The sequence below is a fragment of the Platalea leucorodia genome, assembly GCF_965183815.1.
Source record: "Platalea leucorodia genome assembly, chromosome: 8".
NCBI classification, from domain to species: domain Eukaryota; kingdom Metazoa; phylum Chordata; class Aves; order Pelecaniformes; family Threskiornithidae; genus Platalea; species Platalea leucorodia.
The window spans coordinates 13,762,514-13,786,412 of record NC_138830.1 but is presented as its reverse complement, the minus strand read 5'-3'; the positions used below and the strand labels follow the sequence as shown (position 1 = coordinate 13,786,412).

The 23,899-nt window shown below is 48.4% G+C and overlaps 1 protein-coding gene across 1 annotated transcript; it reads right to left on the bottom strand.

The window, feature by feature from the left end:
- Positions 1 to 1,024: 1,024 nt before the first annotated feature.
- Positions 1,025 to 8,188, bottom strand: CLDN16 (claudin 16; the record flags this gene model as incomplete). The annotated part of the gene is made up of 5 exons (XM_082319977.1): positions 1,025 to 1,164; positions 1,507 to 1,698; positions 2,794 to 2,958; positions 3,212 to 3,314; positions 8,075 to 8,188. 5 exons carry the CDS (start codon positions 8,186 to 8,188, stop codon positions 1,025 to 1,027), a joined length of 714 nt encoding a protein of 237 aa, XP_082176103.1.
- Between the last annotated feature and the right edge of the window lie 15,711 nt (positions 8,189 to 23,899).

Genomic DNA, 23,899 nt, shown 5'->3' with positions numbered 1-23,899 from the left:
GCCTAAGAAAACTGTGTTTCAGCTTCTCTTTCCTTCAAAGGCATGGAAGGGCTGTCAGCACTTTTGCGTCCATCTTTGGTGAATGTGTTAAACCACGCTGGGTTTTTTCACCAACCCGAGTGAAGACGTGGCTGATGCACTAGCCTCACCCAGCCTATGGCAGCCTGGATTGCAGCAGGGGACAGCAGTCCTGAACTGGATTTAAATATCTTTTGAATAGAAAGGGACAACAGATTTTACTATCGTTTATCTTAGTTTCTAGCTGGTATAGACATATTGTCATGCACAAGGTCAGATATTGGATCTTCACTCACTTTGTCTTTGTTCAGGCAAAATTTTTACTAAGCAGAAAGAAGCTGGCAATTTCCAGATCTCAGTAAGTCTAGAGCATCTGTAATGTACATTTTAACACTTACTGAGAAGGACTGTATTTTGCAGGGAAGAATGCACCTGAATTTGCAGTGTTTTCTCAGTGCAGAGGTTCATGGGCCAAAGAGAGGGCCAGGCATTTAACACAGCTCTGTATCTTCTGCTGAACTCTCCAGCTGCCTTTAAGAAGAGCAGACCCCCATGCTGGGTGCACAGGGTCCAGATGTTGGCCAGATGACCAGTCCCTCTCTTCACCTGTATTTTCTGTCGACACATCGCCAGACATGGAACAGACCCATCTTACAGTCTGGGGATCTTCATGCGGAACACTGGGGTCTCATCCAGGAGCGGCTGATTTATCTCACTCGTACCGATAGTGTTGAGCCAAATGCTGAAAGAGTTTGTTATTTCAGTCTGTGCTTATGCAAGTGGCCTCAGTGCTCAAGACATAGGATTCCCTAAAGCAAGATCTTCTCAGAGATTACTTTCTTGAAGGAAGGTTTTTTTGAAGCTCTCATAATGCAAACATTGTAGCATACAGTAGGACGTCCTTGAAATTTAACTTTGCATCTGTATCACAACCACAGGAGCTTGGGTCTCTGTGCAATCCACTACAAATAAAAGTAGAGCTCTTTCTGGAGCACTTACCTCCCTCTCACACTCTTGTATCCACTGCATACATTTTGGCAGTAGCTGTTTGTGAGGATGGCAAATGCATGTTTGTTACAATTGTTCCAGCTGAGGAATAGCCTTTCCTCAAGGAGTAGGTAGAGTGGAGTCTTCCAGAGCTGGTCTCTGTGAGGCACAGGGAGAGAAACAGGATCTGCTAATGAGTGCTTGGTGACTTTCAGCTACAAAGCCTCGAAATGCAGAGAAAGCAGCACTCCAAGATATGACATAATAACACATTTTATGTCATACTTACACCTCAGCTCCCACCTGAAGACCTTCATGTGCTTTCTAGAGCTGCTGAAATAACACTATTCCCATTTTACAGCCGAAGATATTGCTGCTGGGGATGAGCAACCATCCTGAAGGACGTCCCTGAAGGACTTTCCCCACCCCGTGTGCCTGTAGCACGCCCAAAGCAATGGCTCTGTCTCTGAACTGTGTTTCAGCCCAGCCACAGTTCCTCACCTCTGAAGAGATACATGCAGCAGGTGAGCAGGGCCCCGGATAAGAAACAGCCGAGTGACCCCGCCATGCCGAGCCAGCACGACCAGCCAAACTTGTACTGGATGCCCAGAAACACGTTGTGGAAGACCAGAGAGGAGCGCTCCACGTAGACATCAATGGCATACCACACCGAGCCGGTAATGCCTGGGAGACCTGCAGGACAGGAGGGAGGTGCCATACAGAGCTCCCAGATGGACCACAAGGAGATCACAAACAAAATCTGGAGCTATAGCCTGCTGTTTGCTGGGTCAGACTTTAGGATGGGAAGACCTTCCTCGGATGGCAGGTTTTGGCCCCTGTTCAGTCTCAGCCCAGCCACTTTGGTGGATTCACCCTGGCTCCTACTGATACCAGCTGGAGCGCTGTCAGGCAGAGGTTGTGCCTTGCGGCCTGGCACTCACACACACCATTGGTGCCGGTTGGCAGCACTCAGGTTTCTGCAGTAAAAGGCAGAAAGCTCCTCCCTTCTCAGCTTGGTTATCAACTTGTTGTGAAGTTGCTTCAAGAATTTAATTTTCTAATCCGTTTTGACTTTCAGAACTTTGATGGTGTTTTTCAGACAAGCTTTGGGAGGTGAATGGAGGATGTTTAAAAGAACATCTCAGAGTGCTTTACATGTGCTCCCAGTGGCTGGGGTGAGTTATGTGTTAAATCTGCTTACACTGAAGCAGAGGTAGATACTCAATATTGGCATAAAGTCAAATGAAATTACTTGGTACCTAGTTGGCTGTCTATTTATTTTTGCATTTAAAACTCTCCGACTGGCTGTAACAGCAAACCACCTCAGTCAGTTGGGTATTTATCACCTAGGAGGGAGGGATGTGTTATTATCATTTTATTAGAGATCAGCTGCAGAGATTTTGGGCTAAGTGACTTGCCCAAGGTCACACAATCTGTGGCAGAGCCAGGAACCAAACCACGATGCCAGGACTTTCTAGTCCTTCAACAATTAGGTCTCTTTGCCTCATCAACAAAGCTGACTTCTTCACAGTGAAACAGCAGTAAATGGAAGTCAGTCAACTCAGAGCCAAGTCACCTGGTCAATACATGAAATGAAAGCAGATAACTATGTGCTGTTAGGGGCAGGCAGTGAACAGAGGAAGCTATATTGCACAAATAAAGCAAATAAAGATCCTTCCACCATGTTTACCCTCTAGAAACTCCTCTCCCCAAAGTAAGAGAAGGCTTTAAAGCTTCCCCCCTTTGCTAAAGGGTGTTCTGCAGCATGGGGGTGCAGCAGATGAATACCTGCGATGAGCAATGTAACTCCAGACACCAGGCAGATGCGCAGCTTGATCAGCGGCTCATCGGGAAGGAATTTCACGCAGTCCAGTCCCAGGAGGAGGAAGAGAAATCCAAATCCTGCCAGGATATCTGCTGTGATCATCATGGCTCGGGTCAGCACCAGCTTCACTGCAGGACAAAAGCAGATCATTCCAGTGCACAAGGAATAGAAATGTGGGTGGGTAATGATCCCGTGGGAACGTTTTTTTCTGGGGTGAAGCTTTCTGCATCTTCCCCTGGGATTAATACCTCACTGAGAAAAGAAACATGGCTCTAATACGTATGTGCACCAAATCATCTGTCACTGAGAAGAACAGATGCTCTTTTTGTCTACACTCAGGTGTCCCCACCACTTGTAGAAACACCTTTGACTCTTACATACCAGGATGCTCGGCGAAGATGGAGTCATACTCATCGCAGGTTTGGATCCCGTCAAAAACATTTGTGACACATTCCCACCACAGGCCACGGCATTTTGTACTCACCTGTGGGTTGAGAAGAGAAAGAAGACCGTAAGTTAATATATCCACAAACACAGCAGACGGTCAGCTATGCCTTTCAACAGAAATCCTGATCCAGTTACGCTGATGGCAAACCTGAGTTGTTTAGCTTGAAGAACAAAAAAAGTGGCAGGATGGAGAAAAAAGGACAATGTGTTCTGTGTCCCCACTAATGGTTTTAAATTAGAACAAAAGAAATTCAGACTAGACATTAGGAAAAAAACCTTCCTATTGTTAAGGATAAAAATTCTGAAGGAAATTTCTGGGAGGAGCTGGGACGTGGCTGGTGGGAGAGATCTAAGAGCAGGTTTGATCACTCCTTGCCAAATGCTTGTCTAGGCTGAGCTGGGCAGGGCTATGGACCAGACGACCTGAGACTTTGCTGTCCATGCTCCCCTTACATCATCCTCCTGCCAAGAAAGAGCAGCTCAGAGGAGAGGATGACTGGCAGGGCAGGCATTGCACCAGGAGCCAGGCGCCTGCAATGGGAGGTGGCCGCGGCAGGGTAAAGGAGTGCTTTGCTGCAGAGCAGAGGTGTGGATGTGAGCCCCTCTCCAGACGCATGTGGAGGTCTGCCCCCAAATGACTCAGCTGTAAACACTGGCTGGAAAATGAGAGGCAGCCAGCGCTGATCCTGGCCCTGGGGCTCCCAGTGTGCTGCCGGCTATGGGACCACGCGTGCCCAAGCCACACTCATCGCTGAGACATCCAGACTCAGTAGACATTGCAGTAGCATCATGGCTAATCGTCTCCGCTGTCCTGAAGCCATAGATACCGTTCCCAGCCCAGTCTTCCATAAATCACTTTAATATGGGAGGTATTTTCATTACCAATGCAAATACAGCAACAAGCACCTCTAAAACATTCCTGGAATTGCTCATACAAGGAGCAGAGTTAATGTCGGTGCAACTTTGGACTGCAGCCTGCCCCACTGCTGCCAGCGACACCCACTGCAGTTAATGGAAAGAGAAACTCTCCCGGGGAATGGGTTTCATGCAGGGGAAGGGGACCAAGCTTGCTTGGATGACACAATAAATACATTTCTCTTGCACTGTGGAAATCACAAAGCAGATAATAACATATCTCAGCCACTTAATAAAGTCTCATTCAGGATGCACTGAAGTCCATAGCCAACCACAATATTTTCTCCACAATACAATGTCTGAGCCAAACTGTACACCCTCTCTGTGATACTGCACCGTGGATAAAAGGTGAGTAAAAATGACTCACTACTTCAGACTGGCAAAAAAGATATTATTTATGTTTGAATGAAAACAATCTACACGTTTTGTTTCATGAAAATGAAAACCACTTACAATTACTGAGAATTTCAGGGCAGGTTTAATGAAAAATACCACAAAAAATGAGAAGCAGTGTTGGAAAAACCTGGTTTCATTGATTCTGTGGTTTTCAAGAGAACACTGTCATGTAAAAAAAATTTGCCATGTTTATATTAGATGCAAGTTTTACTGTGGCCCTCTTAATCCAGCTGCAGCTCCTCTTCTGTCTTAACTCACCACTGTTCAGGCGGTGCTTGAAATTAGCATATTTTTATTAAATTACATTCTGTTCCACTTGTATTTATATCATTTCATGTTCCTCCCAAACTACTGTAGGCTTATTGATACTGCTCTGTATTGAGCTAATAGTCTCAGTTACTTCCTCACTTGCTCACATTACTATTGTTTTTTAAATTTTACAAGCAGCATCTTCATCTATATTATTTATAAGGAGACTAACAGGATTCCAGGCTTTGTCAGCCTCCACACAAAACACAGGTCTTAAGGTGCAACAGTTGTTATCATGGTCTAGCCTGTGAAACAACCCCTTTCCCACACTAGAAAAAACTTGTTAAGTGTTTTGTGTTTCTTGGGATGTTTCGGTTGTCACCTACTCCTGCTAGCGCTGAACACGGGCAGAAGCAGGGATCAGCCCATCTCTATGCAGCACGTGCACAGCCAGGGAGAAGTATCCATTGCCTGCTGCAGGACTGGTGGGAACAGACATCGGAGCAGGGGCCTGTGGCCGGCCTGAGCCACTATTGAGCTAGTCCGGTTTCTGCTATCTGCCTTTTAACCTTCTTGGCCATCCTCTGCTTTGTGCACCATTTGTCCTTCCGGTTGTTCATCTGCTCCCAAACCACCCTTGGGCATCTGCCCTTGCGCAGACAGCACAGATCCTCAAGCACACGGGAGCTCACTGCTGTAAACGGGAGAGGGGTCAGGGCTGGCTGGGGCGTCATGTGGGGGCATGGATTTCTCAATCCCATGGCCGGACCCATGCACCGTGTTGGTAGCACTACTTCCCCATCACCTCTTTCCCCCCATAGCAAATCTGTTCCAGCTTACCTGGGCCCAGCCAAGGACTCCCCGAGAAGTTAAGCATCACGGCCAAACTCCTCATCTCCCACTTTGATTACAAAACACATTGCCACGACCTGCTTTCCCTAACACAAGTATGCATGTAAAACATAAACTGCGTAATGACTGTAATATATATATATAATTATATCCTATGCATAATGTATAATTAATACGAAAATAATTCTAATACAAAAAAATGACAGAACAAGCACACACTTCCCCTTCTGGGGAAAGCGCAGAAGACAAACATGTGAGCAATGTTAGTCACAGTGTTTTACTGCACTGTAAAAAGAGGCCAACATACAATGATTACAAGCCCAGCACGAGAGTAAAACAGGCAGCGTTTTACAGTAGTGGTAATATTTTTAATCCGCCTGCAACAGGGAGTGACTGCGTATACAATACAGTGCTTGCTGGGAAGCAGATTAGGGTTTCTTTCCAGCACAAACTATTGCACAAATTGATCCAGGCTTGTCTTGATGCTCACAAGGAATGCACCAGCTTAAACCACTTTCTGTGTTGCCGTAACCTGGTTGGTTGTGAACGGGAGGCGAGGGGCTGCGAGAGCGGAGCGCTGGCCGGGGCCCCCGCAGCCCCTCCGGAGGCGGCTGCTCCCGGTGCTCCCCGGCCTCGATCTCCTGGGCTGCTCCTCTCCAGTGGGACCACAGGGAGGGCTTCCTCCTCCCCACCTGCTGCGGGCCAGGGTCAAAGCCAGGCGACTTTCTATGCTGGATGGTGGAGTTCCTTTCTCCCGAAATCAAAAGTTGCCTGAATTGCCCCTTTACCAGCTGAAAACAGGAGTCACTGTGGACTCCACGCGTTTCTGGCCATGAACAGTTTACTTGCATTCCCGTATTTAGAGAGGCAGTGAGTCATTAGGGCCATTAAGGAGATCAGTCAGTCAGGTATTAAGGCTGGGGGCGGTTTTCTCCATTATTTAGTATTCACACTCAGAGCAGGAATGTGAGAGTAGTGGCTGCTAATAACCAAACCAGGTGTTAATGGAGCACTTCGTGACAGCCCAGCCCAGGTGCCTTTGTGCCAAGAAGACAAGGTTACACAGCCTCAGGGTAACGGGCTGGTTCTTTCCTGGTCTCGCTTTACTCAGGAGCTGGGGTTCCCTCTTCTGATTTTCTTGGAAATAATGGCACAATCTGGCATACCTTTAGCTTTTCTGAGTATACTGATATCTTCAGCTGACTCCAGGCGATTCACTGCTTCCTGAAATTAATCTAAAATATCTCCTAAATTAAGATGATAAACGAAGAGTGATATTCCAGCCAGCATCAGTGGGTGCACACTGTTTTCCCCATAAAGACACTCACTGAGCAGACGCACTGACCATCAGCAACCTCACAGCACTGGATCTATGACCACCTCAGCATCTACAATCACCTTCCAGGGTGAGACTGGCAGTCAGATTGTCGGGATTTCATGTGGCATAGAGAAGAAAGGTATTTTTCTTGTAAGCACTTTTAGCCTTCTTTCTTCCGATAATTCATCACTTGATGTGATGCAGCTAGATGTTGCATTGAGTGCAGAGGAGCTCTTCTCCTTTCCTATGCTGGATAGCAGGTAGAAAGTTTCCTCCTGATATATTCAGCCAAAATCTGTGTCTTGGAAGGTGTTTCACCTTCACTGCATAAAGTATCCAGTTTACCAGAGAGCAGATTCCCACACTGTGGACCTGCAGCCTTTAAATATATAGAAAGTGCTGGCTGGCTGCTCTGGGAAGAAAAATACAAACTTGCAGTACCAAGTGCTAGAGAAACAACGATGGTTTGGGGTCTGGAGTCTCTGGGGCGCAGTTTGCATGTATGCAGCATTCTGCTCCTTTGTTGTTTGCAGTTTACTTTTGCCAATGCTTTTCTCTAACATGAGAGTGCTAATGTCTGCCCAAGTTCAAGAAGATATTTTTGAGTGCTGGGTCTGACACCAGTCCCCATGCTCCCCATAAATTTCTGCTAGCCCTATAGCTCAATGGCTGTTAAGAAAAAGACCTGAAAAGCACAGATGTACGCGCTGGAGTTTTCCACCAAGGAGTCTGACCTACAGAATTAGAAACATCTCCAAAAGATCCACGCAGGCTGGAGATGCAGGATAACCGCACTCAAGTTCATGTACATTTCAACCTAGAGCCTGTAGACCTTTCCTGAACTTACTAAGTGAGAGCAGAGTCTGGATAATGAAGTCTGGCAGGGAGAATTACACAAGATATCACTTTCCCCCTGCTCCTGCCAGAGTCATTCATTTCATTTTCATCCACTTTCATCCAGCACAACAGGGAAAAAGTACATGAGAGTGGAGCAATGATGCCAGGAACGAAACTTTCTCAAGGACCCATTTGTTTTGGTGATCAGGCTCTCCTAATCCCAATCTTACCTCCAGGGAATCATCAGCATTCACCATCCAGCAGTCTGTCCAGGTAGATGCTATCAAAAACCCAGTAGAGAAAAAAGCAAAAAAACAGCCCACATACTGGAGGAAAAACCTCATGCCAGCAGGTGCTCAGCACATCCAGAGGGGTGAGAAGAACGGTGCCCAGCCTTTGTTCTTAAAGCTGGGGTAGAGGCAGAGCCTCAGTGTCCCAGGTCACTGCCACACTCTTCCCATCGCCATGAACAGTGGGAACTTCTCACTTCTGCAGATGCCATCCGTTAGTGATGGCCACAGCAGCAATGCTGACCTGCAACGGGGACGGGAGGAGGGCGAGAGCGTCCACGGGAGCTGCTGCAGCCAATCCGCCCTGCACAGTTAAAGCTCTTGTCATGCCTGGCTGAAGAGAAATGGGGTTGTGCAGAAGTGGCATGCAGGTAACTGGAGTCCTGGACTTGCAAGGAAAACGGATATCATTGCAGGTTTTGGCAAAGTAGGAATTAAAAAAAAGAATCAAAACTTGTTCTTCAGACAGAAGTTTTGAGCACTGCTAAGGGACACACAGAAGAGCTCTCATGTGCACGCACACATTTGTTCCTGTACATTGGTTCATGCCTTAGCAGTGAGCAACTATAAAGTGTCTTGGTGTAGATCCCAGGCCTATTGTTTACCCTGTTGGTCTCTGATGCAGTGATGATCTAGTTCAATGTCGCTGGAAAGGGAAGAGAAAAGGTAGCAGTCATGGGCCTTCAGAGCCAACACCAACAATCATCCCAGCTCAGATATGGAGCTCTCTATTCTGCATTTAAGCTCAACCTAGATACTTCTCATGCCCTGGACTTCAATTTGTTCATGGCCTGAGTCCAGCTCCCATGTGGGAATCTTGAACTTTCCAAGACAGTGCCATGTGGGGGATTTGGTTTGGTTGGATTTTGCCTGACTCGCTTACTGCCATTGCAACCTTCCTGTTTTCCTGCAGGACCCCCTGGGTGAGCAGGGATCACACAGGCTGCCGGGGACAGAAGGACAGGGTCTCTGTAAGGAGGCTTCTCACTCAACGCCTCCTCTTACGCAGCGCTGAGAGACCCATCAGGGCTCCAGGGCACCTCCCCGGAAAACCAAGGGGGAGTGGGACTAGAAATTCCTCCAATCCCAAAGGTGCAAATGCACAGAAACCATCACATCCTCAGTGATCTTTATTTTTGAAAGGAGAAGCCATAAAAGACTGGAGACCTGCCTTTAGTGGGCAAGTCTTCAACACAGGGCTCAGGAGCAGATTCTCGCTCTGCTTACAATCTGCTTTCCGAAACTGATGGTGTCTGTCATCTCAGCTGTCACCTCCAGATGGAGCCAATCGGTACTTTTACAGAACTGCTCAAAGCTTGCTTTCTCTTTCCGAGATTTTCCTCCAAATACAATAGCAATAAGAATTTTATTATTCTTACAATATATAATCCGTATAATTCCTATCATAACCTCATGAGGCAGTTTTACTGCCAGAGTTAACAATCGTTTGCCTTGATCCTGGGATCATTCTGTTCCTCACAGGTCACACCACAGAGGTCCTCAGCACATGCTTCGGAAGACACTGGGTGGAGAACAAAAGTCCCAAGTCAAAAGGCCAGGGTCTGCAGGACTCTGCTGCTTTAGCTTTTCTGCTCTCTGTTTTCTAATTCCATTCTTAGAAGCTGACAAGTGAGGAACTTTCCTTCTTCCTTCTCTGCCAGATGCATGTCTTGATATGGTTATGTGGGTATGATGTTTTCTGCTGAGCTTTCTGGCATCCAAGTGTCTATATAAGGCAAAAATACCCATGATCTTTACATCATGGCTTTATTTGACAAAGGTAGAGTTGTGTTTCCAACAGTTCTGACCCACAGGGACAGGGCATTGGCCATGCAGGTCCCATAAAGCATAATGACTTTCATTAGCCACATAGATATAGGTTGCATTGATATGAGACAGGTACTGATAACATGCATCATCTTCCTATGCTTGTCTTGCACTGTGGTAATTAACCTGTGGCTGCACCGGTTTTCAAAACAAGGTATCCTAGCCAGTCGTTATTAGTAGTAACGCAGAAAAAGTGGTGTGGTGAGCTCAGAAAAGGCCTGGAAAATCTGAGAGCACCTTCCACAAACAGAATTAAGTTGTTAGAGGTGGCAAGAGCAGAGTTTTACAGTAGCAGAGAATTAACCAGCAAATGTATTATAGCCATATGGACCTCCCTGCTTTCTCATTCTGTCCTGCACCCAAATACAAGCCTCTTTCAGAGAGGATAAGCTCAGCTGGGAGAACAGGGCCATTTTTCCTCATTTGGTGCATGGTGAAATTGTGCCCAATACAAGCATGACTGAGGTAGAAAGCAAAAAACTCCCAAGGGAACAGCAGGACCATGGTAATAGCCAGAGTGGTGCTTCTAAGCTTTTGTATTGGGCACATCATACTCTCTTCTTCCCGCTTAGCACATCAAATGTCCACGCATGTCAGCCCAAGGAGCAAATTCCACTAAGGGATGAAGACAGCGTGTCCAGGTGCCAGTGCTGTCTGTGCTTCACTCCATCTCTCCATAGCTGTCATGGCAGTCCTGGCAAACTCTTGTTTATTTTCCGCATGCCCAGCAATTCGTGTTGATGTCCCAGCTCCATCCACCTCCCTGTGTTCACCCTCCCTGCAGAGCAGGGCAGGCGAGTGACCCTTCCTAGAGCAGGATACCAGCGCTTCCCTGGCCGTGAGTCACTGGGGGACGGGAAGTGGCTTCACACCAGCCATTTGCAGCTAGCTCAGGGCTCAGGAGCATCCTGGCCTTGGCAGCAGAGCAGGTCAGGATCCTCCAGTTTTCCCTGGTGTAAAGCTGCTCCAGAGCATCCAACACAATGAAGATGGTTTGTGATTTTCACCTGACAGAGAGGCCAATCCAATGTCTGCTCCTTCTTTAGGTCCATGTCTCCAAACAGTCCCATGGAAACTGCTGGAGTTACTGGAAAGAATACACTTCTTCACCGAGAGGGTGGTCAAGCATTGGAACAGGCTGCCCAGGGAAGTGGTTGAGTCTCCATCCCTGGAGGTATTTAAAGAACGGATAGATACGGTGCTTGAAGACATGATGTAGATGGACTTGGCAGTGATAGGTTGACAGTTGGACTCGGTGATCTCGAGGGTCTTTTCCAACCTTGACGATTCTATGATTCTATGTCCCCTCAGCTTTGGAAAACAGCCCTCCCAAAATAATCTCCCAAGATGTCTTTGTATAGCCTAAACCCTGGCTGACATGACTCAGTGTAGCTTGCAAATGGATTTGTAGGCTGTACTATATATGCTAACCATATCGCATTCTCTTGGCTCACTTAACATTTACAGTACTTCGACACTAACAAAAGTATTAGGGTATCCTAATACTTAATTATCAGAGCTTGGCCTTGTAGGGTTCTTAAACTGTGCAGCATAACTTTGCTAATGCAACAGCCTTATCACCTCAACTACACACACTCCCAGCTAAGAGATGAATGCACTACAGGTCGATTGCTTTTATTACTCATTAACACAAGGTGGTCTGTGCTCTGCATTAAAGCCAAGCCATTATGTTACAGAGAGTGATAGAAACTACTGCCAGTCTTGAGAGGATCATAGCTGCTTTTCATCTATCTACCTACAAAACCATTCTTGCAGCAACACCCCAATGAAGTCGCAGTCCCGTGAGCAGGGAAGGGTTGCGTCCTCCCTTTACTTCCACAGTGTCTAATATATAGTGTGGCAGAGGGCCTTGAGCAAGAGGGAAGCGGTGATGCTGTGCACTAATGCATGAAATCTGCAAGCAAGCAAGCAGTCAGTGAGATGACTGTCGTGTTCAGGGCCAAGGGTTTGGCCAACGGGCATGGCTCAGGAGCCAGAGATGATGGAGAGCTTCAGGAGGGGTTTTCCTAAGAGCTCTTCTGCTGCTGTGGAAGACTCCATGGGCTTGTCTGCCCAATCCTTCCCACTCCTCCCTCCTGGTTGTACCCGCTCCATTTTCCTGCTTCATACACCACCATCCATGGCCTCTAAGTGTCTTCATTTCCGGAGCAGTGCTCCTTGGACATGAGATGTGTACACGCATGAATTACAGAGCAGTGTGTGTCAGCTGTAACGTACCACTCCAGCCATGCTCATATGGTCACAAAACCCTAGGAGTTAGCTTGGAGTTAGCTTGGAGTTAGCTTGGCAACCCCAAGGAAAACAGTAAGACTTCTGAGCAACCTGTGACTTTTCAAGCAGGCAATATATAGGATTAAAAGAACATAGGAAAGCAAAGGAATTTTCTAGTAGATATGAGCTTAAAGGATTGGTAAGTAAAAACTGTGTGTGTGTGTATGTGTGTATGGATACTATACACATAGGTATGATGCGTGCACACACTCCTTTAAAACAGTTTTTTTCAATCACTCCGATGCAATAAATAATAAAATAAGCCTTTCAATACAGTCTTTTCAGACTCTCAAAGTACCATGAAACTTCTCTTCAGTACAAGAAATTTCCTTTTACAGCTGTCTATGAAATCCCACATCTGAGAAACACATAATCTCAACGATGTATTACTAACCCCATTTTAGAGCTGGGGAAACCGAGGCACTGACTAAGTGCCTTAGATCGAGAGTGAGGAGTCACAGTCCCGCTCCTCTTTAACACTGGGGCAGCACTCTCTGCATGGGCGTGGTGAGATCCTTATCAGAGAAAACATGCGTGACCACTCGGGTTTCCTGAAAGCAGCCACCGAGAACACACAGTGCCGTCACTGCATACCAGCTTCACGCAGGCGTGTATAGGCAGAGGAGCTGGCCAGTGAATTAGACACACCTTTTCTTGGCATGTCAGTAGTTCCAGTGAACAGCCCTCGTCCCCAAGCACCCCAGCGGCTGTTGATGTCCTGCCACGTCATCCTCATCCAAGCGTGTGTTTCCCAGCGTGAGCCTGAACTTTCCCGTGCCCTGATGCAAAGGTGATAAAATGCAAGTGAAGCACAAGGTCTGTGCCACTAATAGCAATCGTGCAGTAAGGGAAGGGAAAGCAGGGTGAATATTTATCTCTTTCCACAGTACCAGAGAAAAGCAAAGGAAGAAAGGTCCCGTGGTGGAAGGGGTTTGCATTGTGTCTGTGCTCTGGTGGCTGCTTCTCGGAAACTTGGTTCACCTTAACCTAAGTGAGAGGGGCCATCGTACGTGCGCTTCACCCTGCAGGCTCTCCTGGCTGAACTCCAGCCCCTCTTGTGACTCACTTCACAAGAAACATCCGTTTCAGACCTCTGTGCCCCTCGCTCCTTATTCACCAGCCTGCTTATCGTAGAGTGATGAAAGACCCTCTAGGAGACTCATCGAGGAGGGGATAAAAGTAACTACTGGGTTACAAATGCACAGTTTGGTAACAGGATGTTTGATCTGCTATAACAAGGCAAGGTGGGCAAGAGCTGAGGCTCAGAGAAAACAGTTGCTGCTGTGATTCACAGCCCATAAGCACAGGACAGTTTTGGGACTTGGTTGGGTGAGTGTGGGTCAGGTGTGGGTACAGAATCTGCAAGGAGTTTCCCTGCAGAGCTCTGGGGCTGCAACTCCCTTAGAATCAGTGTCTGTCCACCTGTCTGTCACCAGTCCCTCACCACAGACTCGCTGTTCCTTTCTGTTTAATACCCAGCATCCAAGCTGGACATCAAATGCTGCCCGGAGCTGATGCAGAGTGACCCCCAGGTCTGACCCCCATGAGGCGCTGTACCTTCTGTGCACAGCTGGGCTCTGGCAAAGGGGAGAAGCCAACTGCAAACACCCCAAAGACTCCCATGAGGCCACCCCCTCACTCCAGCCCTCTCCCTGTGTGGGTAGGGGACAGGGCAGGGACATGTCTGCCCCTGCTGCTGAGCAAACTACTGTGAGCAGAGCCCCTCATGGCTCACATAGACCCCATCACCCTCTGCCTTCAGCTTGCAGCCAAGCTGTGCTGTTTGCTGGAGAACAAAACCATGGAGGAAGAGGAGGGAGGAAGGGGAAGGACAGCCTCATCCTTGATGGAAACTCCCTGAGGAATGCGGAGACATGGGCAGAGCTGCAGTCTCAGCCCTGGAGCAGGAGACAACAGCGGGTGACTCCAGCCTCCAGTGCTCATCTCACCCAAGGCATTTATTATAGGGAGTGTCTTCAGAGGCCTCCTCTCCTCTTGTGTCTCCTGCCTTGTCCTCTCCCCCACATTGGAGTCTCTCTGGGCGCTAGGATAAGAGAGCATGGCATGTCCTTTCCCTCTTTCTCCTATTCAGTACCTATTCTGTCCTGCTGGTCATGGTTCACATAGGGCTCGGCTTCCCTTTCTGTTCTTTATGGAGATGTGCTGTTCCTCATCTAAGTTCTCCCAAAGGAGACTATCCCTCTGCCCACTTCTGGCTTAGGCCAGTTCGCGCCTTCTTTGTCAACAGCACAGGATGTGGGCTCACTCAAGTGCTCCCAAATCACCCATCAGCAAAGCCTCTGTGTACATCAGGCTTAAGGAAGAGTTTTCATGAGCAGAGAGACACAACTGTGAAAGAAATACCTCCAGCCTCTGGCGTCCAGCCAGATAACTGGGGTTTTAAACTCCCTGTAGGCTTTGAAATATGGCCTTGGGTTGCCAATGTGCTCTCCCAGTCCTAACGATAAAGGGTGTGTTAGAAAGTCCAGGGAAGGAGCTCCTTCCCTCCTCCTCTGCCTTGCACACACATGCATGCATAAGTTCTGCTTCCAGTGCAGCTAGGTCTGCACTTAGCAAAGGGTTTTCAAAAGTTTCATTCCCATGTAGGCACTAGAATAACTGGCCACATTTAAAGACTTCTTTAAATGTTTGACCGTGCTCCCCACTGGAAAATCCAGGCACGTGTGTCACAGCAGCAGCTACCTAGTGCTTCAGAAATACCTGGCTCTGATTTCAGTGTCTTAAAGGGGACTGAAGCATATTGAATAGCAATACTTACCAATCCCATCCTACTGCTCCTCTCACTTTCCAGAGATGACTACTTGTTGGAGGATGGTTGTACAGGGTCAGCTGATCTGTGAGGATGCTGAGCAATTGTTCACCAGTTCTTGCCTGTCACATTTCCTCCACCTGAATGCTCACAAGTCTATGGGGCCAGATGGGATCCACCCAAGGATACTGAGAGAGCTGGCAGAGGAGCTTGCCAAGCCACTTTCCATCATTTATCAGCAGTCCTGGTCAACCGGGGAGGTCCCAGATGACTGGAAGTTAGCAAACATGACACCCATCTACAAGAAGGGTTGGAAGGAGGATCCAGGGAACTACAGGCCTGTCAGCCTGAACTTGGTGCTAGGGAAGGTCATAGAGCAGATCATCTTGAGTGCCATTACATGGCACGTGCGGGACAACTGGGGGATCAGGCTCAGCCAGCACGGGTTTATGAAAAGGAGGTCCTGCTTCACTAACCTGGTCTCCTATGACAAAGTGACCCGCTCAGTGGATGAGGGGAAGGCTGTGGATGTTGTCTACTCGGACTTTAGTAAGGCCTTTGACACTGTCTCCCACAGCATTCTCCTGGAGAAGCTGGCTGCTCATGGCTTGGATAAGTGCACTCTCTGCTGGATTAAAAACTGGCTGGATGGCCGAGCCCAGAGAGTGGTGGTGAATGGAGTCAAATCCAGTTGGCGGCCGGTCACGAGTGGTGTTCCCCAGGGCTCAGTGTTGGGGCCGGTCCTGTTCAATATCTTCACTGATGATCTGGATGAGGGGATTGAGTGCATCCTCAGTAAGTTTGCAGACAACACCAAGTTGGGTGGAAGTGTTGATCTGCTGGAGGGTAGGAAGGCCCTACAGAGGGACCTGGACAGGCTCGATTGTTGGGCCAGGGCCAACTGTATGAGGTTCAACAAGGCTCAGTGCTGGGTCCTGCACTTGGGTCACAACAATCCCATGCAACGCTACAGGCTTGGGGAGGAGTGGCTGGAGAGCTGCCTGGCAGAAAAGGACCTGGGGGTGTTGGCTGACAGCCACCTGAACACGAGCCAGCAGTGTGCTCAGGTGGCCAAGAGGGCCGATGGCATTCTGGCTTGTATTAGGAATAGTGTGGCCAGCAGGACCAGGGAGGTGATAGTGCCCCTGTACTCGGCACTGGTGAGGCCGCACCTCGAGTATTGTGTTCAGTGTTGCACCCCTCACTACAAGAAGGACATCGAGATACTAGAGCATGTCCAAAGAAGGGCAACGAAGCTGGTGAAGGGTCTAGAGAACAAGTCTTAGGAGGAGCAGCTGAGGGAGCTGGGGTGGTTTAGTTTGGAGAAGAGAAGGCTGAGGGGAGACCTTATTGCTCTCTACAACTACCTGAAAGGAGGCTATAGTGAGGTGAGAGTCAGTCTCTTCTCCCAAGTAACAAGTGATAGGACAAGAGGAAATGGCCTCAAGCTGTGCCAGGTGAAGTTTAGGTTGGATATTAGGAAAAACTTCTTCACTGAAAGGGCAGTCAGGCACTGGAACAGGCTGCCCAGGGAAGTGCTTGAGTCTCCATCCCTGGAGGTATTTAAAAGATGGGTAGACATGGTGCTTGAGGACATGGTTTAGTGGTGGACTTGGCAGTGATAGTTAATGGTTGGACTCGATGATCTTAAGGGTCTTTTTCAACCTTAACAATTCTATGATTCTAAGATTTCCTACAGCACAGTAATCTGTGTATCTTGAATTGTTCCAATATCCAAGTACATCCCAAATAGGTTAGGTCTTATGGATCCCCAGAGGAATTCCTAGAAATATGTGGAAGGGACTAAGTTCAGTAACCCCAAAAAAGACCTGAAACCCCATCTCCTAGCCTTTATATTGCCTCTGAACAGTCTAAGCTACAAATCTCGCAGCAGTTTATGGCAGAGCCTTTCTAGGAAGGACCCTGGATCACTTATCTTCCCCGCACCGATTATCTGACATGTCATAAGGGCTGAGGAAATGGATAGAGGTTGTGGTCCAGGCACAAAGAGGTGAGACATAGCCATACCCTGGGCTGTGAATCTTTGAGTAATCTCTAAAATGCTGAATACAGCTTGGGCTTTTCCTTGACATGCAGGTTGCTCCAAACCCAGACTCACAGGTACTTGAGCTTGATGGCTTAGTTACTCACTGGGTGAGCAACATAAATGGTGGTAACTCTGGCTTCACAGGGGTAACTCTGTCTTCAGTATTGGCTTAACAGCAGTTCCTGCAGATAGTTCAGATCTAGTCATTAGGCATCTTCTCTTCTTCCTCCTTCTATTTGTTGGTTATATCATTCCAATGCCCCCTCCTTCCTTCATCTGATTTCAGGAAGAATGACCTGAGGTTCTTCCAAAGAGGAAAATTTTTCAGTGGTGATCCTGAAGGTGATCAGATTCTTGCCAGTTTCAGGAAATTAATTCCATAACTAGGTCATCAAGCTCATACATAAGCACAGACACCACCCATCACTGAGTCCCTCGTGGAGACTTGGTGAGATATGGGTAGAAATGTGATCCCTGCTGTAACTGGTCCCTGGAGGATCAGGACGAAGACCTTGTAGCCATCAGGAACATGATGAGAGCAAACAGGCTGGCTGGATGCCAAGGGTTAGGTCTTCACAGAGCTCATTTCATGAAGGATCTGAGAGATGTTTTCCTAATTGCACTTAGAAAACTCTTCCATGGATAGTACCAGGGATGAATTTTATCTTGTCAGGACCTTGGTGCCCATCTCTCATGGCTCATGCACTGAGTATGGCACTCACACACACATGGATCTGCCTCCCTCTCCCTCTCACTCAGGCCTGGGTCTCACTTATTCTCATTGCTCCCCCTCTCCTGCCCTGGGACTCTGACACCAGAAGCTGCTGTGCTCCACCTGACCCTAGAGGCACATGGTGGGGAAAGTGGCCACACTTTGTGGTTGACCTTTCCAACAAGGCACACCCTCCACCTGCCACTTCACTGTTGAGCCTCTTCCCTAGATGCCCCACCACACCTGTCCCATCATCTGACACCATGATTACTTTCGTACATTTTGAGAAAGACATTTGTTGATGGTATGACATAGAGCTACCTTCTACTGACAGCATGCAGAAGCAAGTGTAATAACTCCCTGCTTTTCCCACCATTACCTCTTTAGTACTGTGAAACTCATTGTTGCTATTAATTTGATTGTGTCTGACTTTTGTTTTCTGTCTGGCCTCTGGTACAGAATGTCCAGTGAAAGAACAATCCTAAAATAGAAAAATTGAAAGCAAAATAAATCCTACCATATGGGTCAAATCTCTTGGCCTCCATAGGATGGATTTCGTGCCATGGAATCTCCATCAGAGCTTCCAGTATCACTTTGGAAAACAACACGTGAGCAGCCAAATGCAGGACCACCTTTATTTCTCAGCAGCTTGCTGCCTTGCACAGACAAGCCCGGCTATCTGAGAGCTGTGGGTAATGACACACACGGTGCAGCTTTACACATGCCAAAACCACTTGTTTACAGACGGGAATGATTTCAGTGTTTTGGGGCATTCTGAGGGACAGTCTCGGGCCTTGTGGTCATTTGTGGGTTGCTGATTCAGGAGAGGAGGAAAAATAAAGGTAACAGGTGAAAATCGAGAAGTCAGGGAGGAGACATGATCCCTTCCAGAGCCCTCACCAGAGGGTGGTTTGGAGGCGAAGCCAGGAGTTCAGCCAGCCTCCAGCCTCATGCAACTTCAGCGGGTTACATATAAGCACATTTTAACTAGAGCCATATGAAATCCATCATGTGAAGAGTAGAGTGAAACTACTCCCAAAACTGTGGCTTTATTACAGCCAGTGAGGAAACATGAATGTTTGAATGACTGCAAGAAGAGGATTGATTATTAGCTTGGTTTATCTCCAGCAGGTTAGGAATTCCAGGTCATGTCTGCTGACCAAATACAGACAGGTTTAAGGTGTTTCTGACCCCCAACGTTTGAGAAGGAATAGTTCATACAGCCCATTTAATATCCAGTTTTCACAATATATCCCCTGTGTGTAGTCAGTATCAAGTAAGTTCAGTCAGTACCTCTAACTGATGCTGCCTCCGTCAACCACAAATTTCAATTCAAAGAGAAAATCTGAACTTTCCTCCTGGAAATGGAGATTTCAATCCAGGTGTGCAGGGAAAAGCTCCAGTACTGAATGGCAGTCCTGCAATAGTGAGCAGCTGATGAAGGGTTAAGCTTTCTTTGTGCTGCTGTGCTCTGCAGCCCTGCAAGCTGTGATCTTTGGCTGCTTCGGCTGCTACCATGGTCAAACACAAGGACTGCCCCCCACTGCAGACTGGGTTGGACACAATCCCTGACTAATCCCAGGGAAGATTTGCAGCTGTCTTAGATCCTCCTGACATCTGGGCAAAGACATCTGGGCGCTGCCTGCAAAACAGTGCTTGGAACTAAGGTTCAGCAGGGGTGTTTCTCCTGGATGGATGGGGGAGTAAGTGGGGGAGAGAGAAGCAAAAGCAGCCTGCAGATAAACAACAAAGTAATTTTAAGGCTTTTTTCTAGACAATGTAAACCAGAGCTAAATGGATGTGGTCCCAGAAATCCACCCTTTTTTTCCCAGAACCTTGGGGACATCAAATGAAACATAAGGTTCAAAAGAAACAAACTGTTGTACTTTCCTGTGAAACACAGAGTTAACCTGCAAAACTCCTTGCTGCAGGATGCTGCAAGTGCCAGAAGTTTCAAAAAAACCAAACAGCCAAACTTACGGAGGAAAAATCCCGTGAGCAAAATTAAAGTTAAAAGTACTGGTACTGGCTCAGGATATATTCAGGGCGAGCTGCAACACCTTTTGGGTTAGTGTCACTATGTGCTTGTGTTATTCCCTGGCTCTACAACTGGCTGCCACCAGAAACAATGGACTGGGCTGATGTTGTCTGGCCATTCCCATTTTCTAGTCCAGAGCTGGAGCTTGTGGCTTCACTCTGAAACCAGGATCATGCAGCTGTGCCTGCTCTGTGCACCTGCCCCAACTTATAACAACTTATAATCAGAATGAGATGTTTCTCCCTCGTACATCACTTTTAGCTCAAGGATTAGTTCAGGGCAGCCCAGGGGCCAGCACTGGGGGACACCACAACAGAGGATCACACTCAACCCTGTGCTCTCCAAACACAGGCATTGCGCAGTGAGACCTTCCCCGAGAAATGTTTGAGAGAAGAGGGAAACAGGCTGCTCACCTGCAAGTCCTGGCAAGCGTTAAATCTTGTTTTTGCCAGAAAAGGAAACAGGTATCTCTCTGCTGAGTACAGAGGTGAGGCTGCTCGTCTGAGTAACAGCAGCCAAAGGAGTGACATGACCAAGGTGTTAAGAATTTGTTCAGCGCAGCAAGGACTGTTGCACATGAGGACAATCTCTGTGAACAATTAGAGCAGTCTGTCTACCTGCAGACTAAAACATCCCAGTTTGATTTCAGTAACTGTCTATAGACATGCCTCTTCTCACTTGATGCTGCTTTTGTAAAGGGCAAAAAGTGAAGACTCACATGTTTACTTAAGAACAGGCCAGTCACTAAAGACTGTCAGTACTGGAGTGCCTTTAACCTACAGAATACAGAGGAGATGATTGCAACATCTTGGATAAACTCAGGTCTTTCAGCTGAGATTAACATTCTGAAGTAATGGTATTTCCCCAAATGTCAGGTAGAAAAAATAGGCAAAACCAGAGTGAAAACCCTTTGGGACTTCCAGTGAAAAAAGAATCTTAGGCAAAGGAGGAAAGGCAGCAATTATTGAGTAAAGAGGGTTTATTTTGCCCATTGAACCAGTGCAGAAAATCATCTAAAGAAAAGAAAGAAGATATTTCATGTCTCAAAGAAAGGAAGGAAGTCCAGAATAGGAGACGTGATGATCTTAGGGATGCTGTAAAATTCTCAGCAAATTCCAGAGCGCTGAGAACACTGATGAGTGATGAAGGGGAAGAGTGGAGTTTCAGTGTTTACCTTGCTCTGTAAATTCCTTGTGATGTCCACAGAAAGATTTGCTGAGTTTTGAAATCTTTCATGAAATGTGAGTAATAAGTATCAACTTCAAATTGTCCCTGGAAAGCAAAATATAAATTGGGTGTTCATGAAGCTGGGACATGAGGTCTTTATATGGGTTGTCAGAGGTGTTCAATGGTCAAAGAGACATGAGCAACTTGTCTTCAAGCTCTCACTTCCAGAAAGCAAGATGCAGGCACTGAACTTGTGCCTAGAAAGTGTGCACAAAGGCACAGAGAAGAGCCTGTGCTGCAGCCTACGTGGACTACAGGAGGTCCAAGAGCACACAGGTATATCTCTGGATTGCCTTTCACGGTCTTTGTTTGGCCCGAGGCCACTCTGTCATGTATTCACCCAGTAACACTGCCCAGTGCAGCACCCATCAGGGACAGAGGAGCAACGGGATGGCTGCACAGCCCCTCAGGAACACACCCTAAGCCCAGCTTTTCCCAAGTACAGAGTGTGCGTGGTTTGCAGTCCTTCCAAGAGCCTGCAGCATGGTCAGAGTGCTACATCATACAGCACATGCCCGTGTGCCTGCTACATGCATCTCCTCAAGACCACTCTTGATGTTCCTCCTAGTGCAAGTGCAGTCGGATTGTTGCCACCCAGGACTCCTCCCTGTTATTTCCTAGAAGGTTCAATAGAAAGCCCAAGTCCTTCCCACACAAAACATCTGTTGCCCCTCCTGTCTGCTCGGAGCCTGTAGCAAAAGGATCTAAATCTGCTAAATGCATCTTTGGAACTGGTACCCCCGTCCAGACCTGACCTCACACTGCAGGAATCAGCAAGGAGCTGCCTGATCTGGCTGGGGGGTGGCAGAAGGGTCAGAAGAGGGGTGAGTCAGTTCAGCGCTCTGAAGCACCTGGGAACACTGCACATCCCTTTGCAGACAGACAGTATCAGGCTGATATGACTACCCAGACATCAATGATCAAACCCAGACACTTCTAACGCTGCTCTTCTCAGGTTTGCATGGTTTCTGCCCTGCCTCTTCATCGGGCAAGGAATTATTCCTCCCAGGGACCAGCTCCAACAGCCAGCACTACCCTGGTTTCTCTGCTCCCTGTAGTAGAGTTCTTGATGAGTACGCAGAGAGATGCACCTACTTTGTTATCTCTTCATTGACAAAGAAAACTTTGCTGCTTTCCCCTCCTTCACTTCCAAAGCTATAAAACCGGGGCCAACAGAGATGCAGGAAAATATCATTTATTCAGCTGCAGATTCACAGCTTCCTTATTCCTTTGCAAGTGAAAAAGGACAGTACTGGAAAAGTTTGCTACGAGGTAACTAGGATGGATTTCATCACGCCAGGGCTGCTGCCCGGACGTTGGGGACCGCCAGCTGCAAGTGTTTTCAGAGCAAACCAGCCTTGCTTTGTCTCTGCCTGATGTGGCGAGATTGCAGTTGCTTTTCTCCCCTTTGACCCCCCGCCATTGCGTAGGACTGGTCAGGTAATCACGAGTCTGTTTGTTTGTCTGTTTGCAAATCTCAGGAAGCAGCTCCAGCAAAATCTCCTAAGTCATCAGAATGCAGCAAACCACGGTGTCAAAACAATACAACCCCATCCCTACCTCCAGCAGGACCTTTATCAGTAATTATCACCTGTTTATCTCAGAGCCTGGGATTACAGCAGGTCCAGGCTGAACGTTCCCTCCATCCAGCCCGTGGTGAAGACAGGCAGCACCACCCAGACCCTCTGAAGGAGACAGTATTTCCTCACTCCGCCTGTTCTGAGTCCGGATCTGTCAATATTCAAATATTCACGTAGGAGAAAGGGAACCTAGAGTAACTGGACAAATACACACCCGAGAAAGAGGACACTCCTTCCTGGCCTGTAATCCCCTAGTTCGGTAAACCTTAGTAAATCACTGAAGCATTCAAAAATCGAAATTTCTCCTTTAAGAGAGACCCAGTGATGCAAAGATGTACAGCACATCGTCCTTATTAAAATGGTAGATTCAAAAGTTTGGATTTAGGGTGCTGGCAGCATTTGCACACGGATGATGAGTGTTTACTCAGCTGCCTCTTTAAAATCATAGTACTGATAATTTCCATGACTTCTCTTCCTCTGCAGCAGTTTATTCCCGCGTGTGCTGCGTGCCCCGGGAGCCGGGCAGCGAGTCTGCAGGTGGGGTGGGAAATGCCCCCCTTGCAGTGGCGGCACTGGGGTGGGCTGGGGAACGTGGGTCACACGGACACCAGCGGGGCGGGTGGGACTGGCACAGCCCGATCTCCCAATTCTCCCTTTCCCGTCCGATGTGCTGGCTCAGGGAAGGTGTCTTCACCGAAAAGGGAAGTTTATAGCTCCGGCTGTTAAAGGACGACAACAGGCAGCGAGACCGAGGAAGGTGAGCGGGGGTTCGTGCTCTCAGGGCCCCCAGCTCTGGAAGGGGGGGGGAGCACAACCAGAGCGCCCTTTGGGGGTGCCAAAACCTCCGAGGGTGACAGAGCATCCCGTGGCACGCCCCGTGGGGGGCAGAAAGGACAGTGCCACCAGCCGTTCCTCCAGGGGCGGTGAGGGGGAGAGTGGGCCCCTGGGGCTGCGGGCCTGGGCGAAACCCCGAAGGAGGGGGTCACTCCTCGGGGGCGGGGGGTGCATTTTGCTGCCCCTCTCACCGCCGGGGTGTCGGCACCCCGCCCGCGGGGGTGGGGGACGCGGCAGCAGCCGGGGCGGCTCCCCCGGCCCCGCGGCGGAGGCAGGCGGGTGGGTGCGAGGGGCCGCGTCCCCCCGCGGAAAACCCCGCGGGGCGGGGCGGGGGCGCGGCCGGCAGGGGGCGCCCTTTGCGCGGCTTTAAAAGCGGCGCGGGGCGGCGCGCGGGCGGCAGTGCGGGGCCGCCGGGTTCCCTCGCTCCCCTCGCAGCGA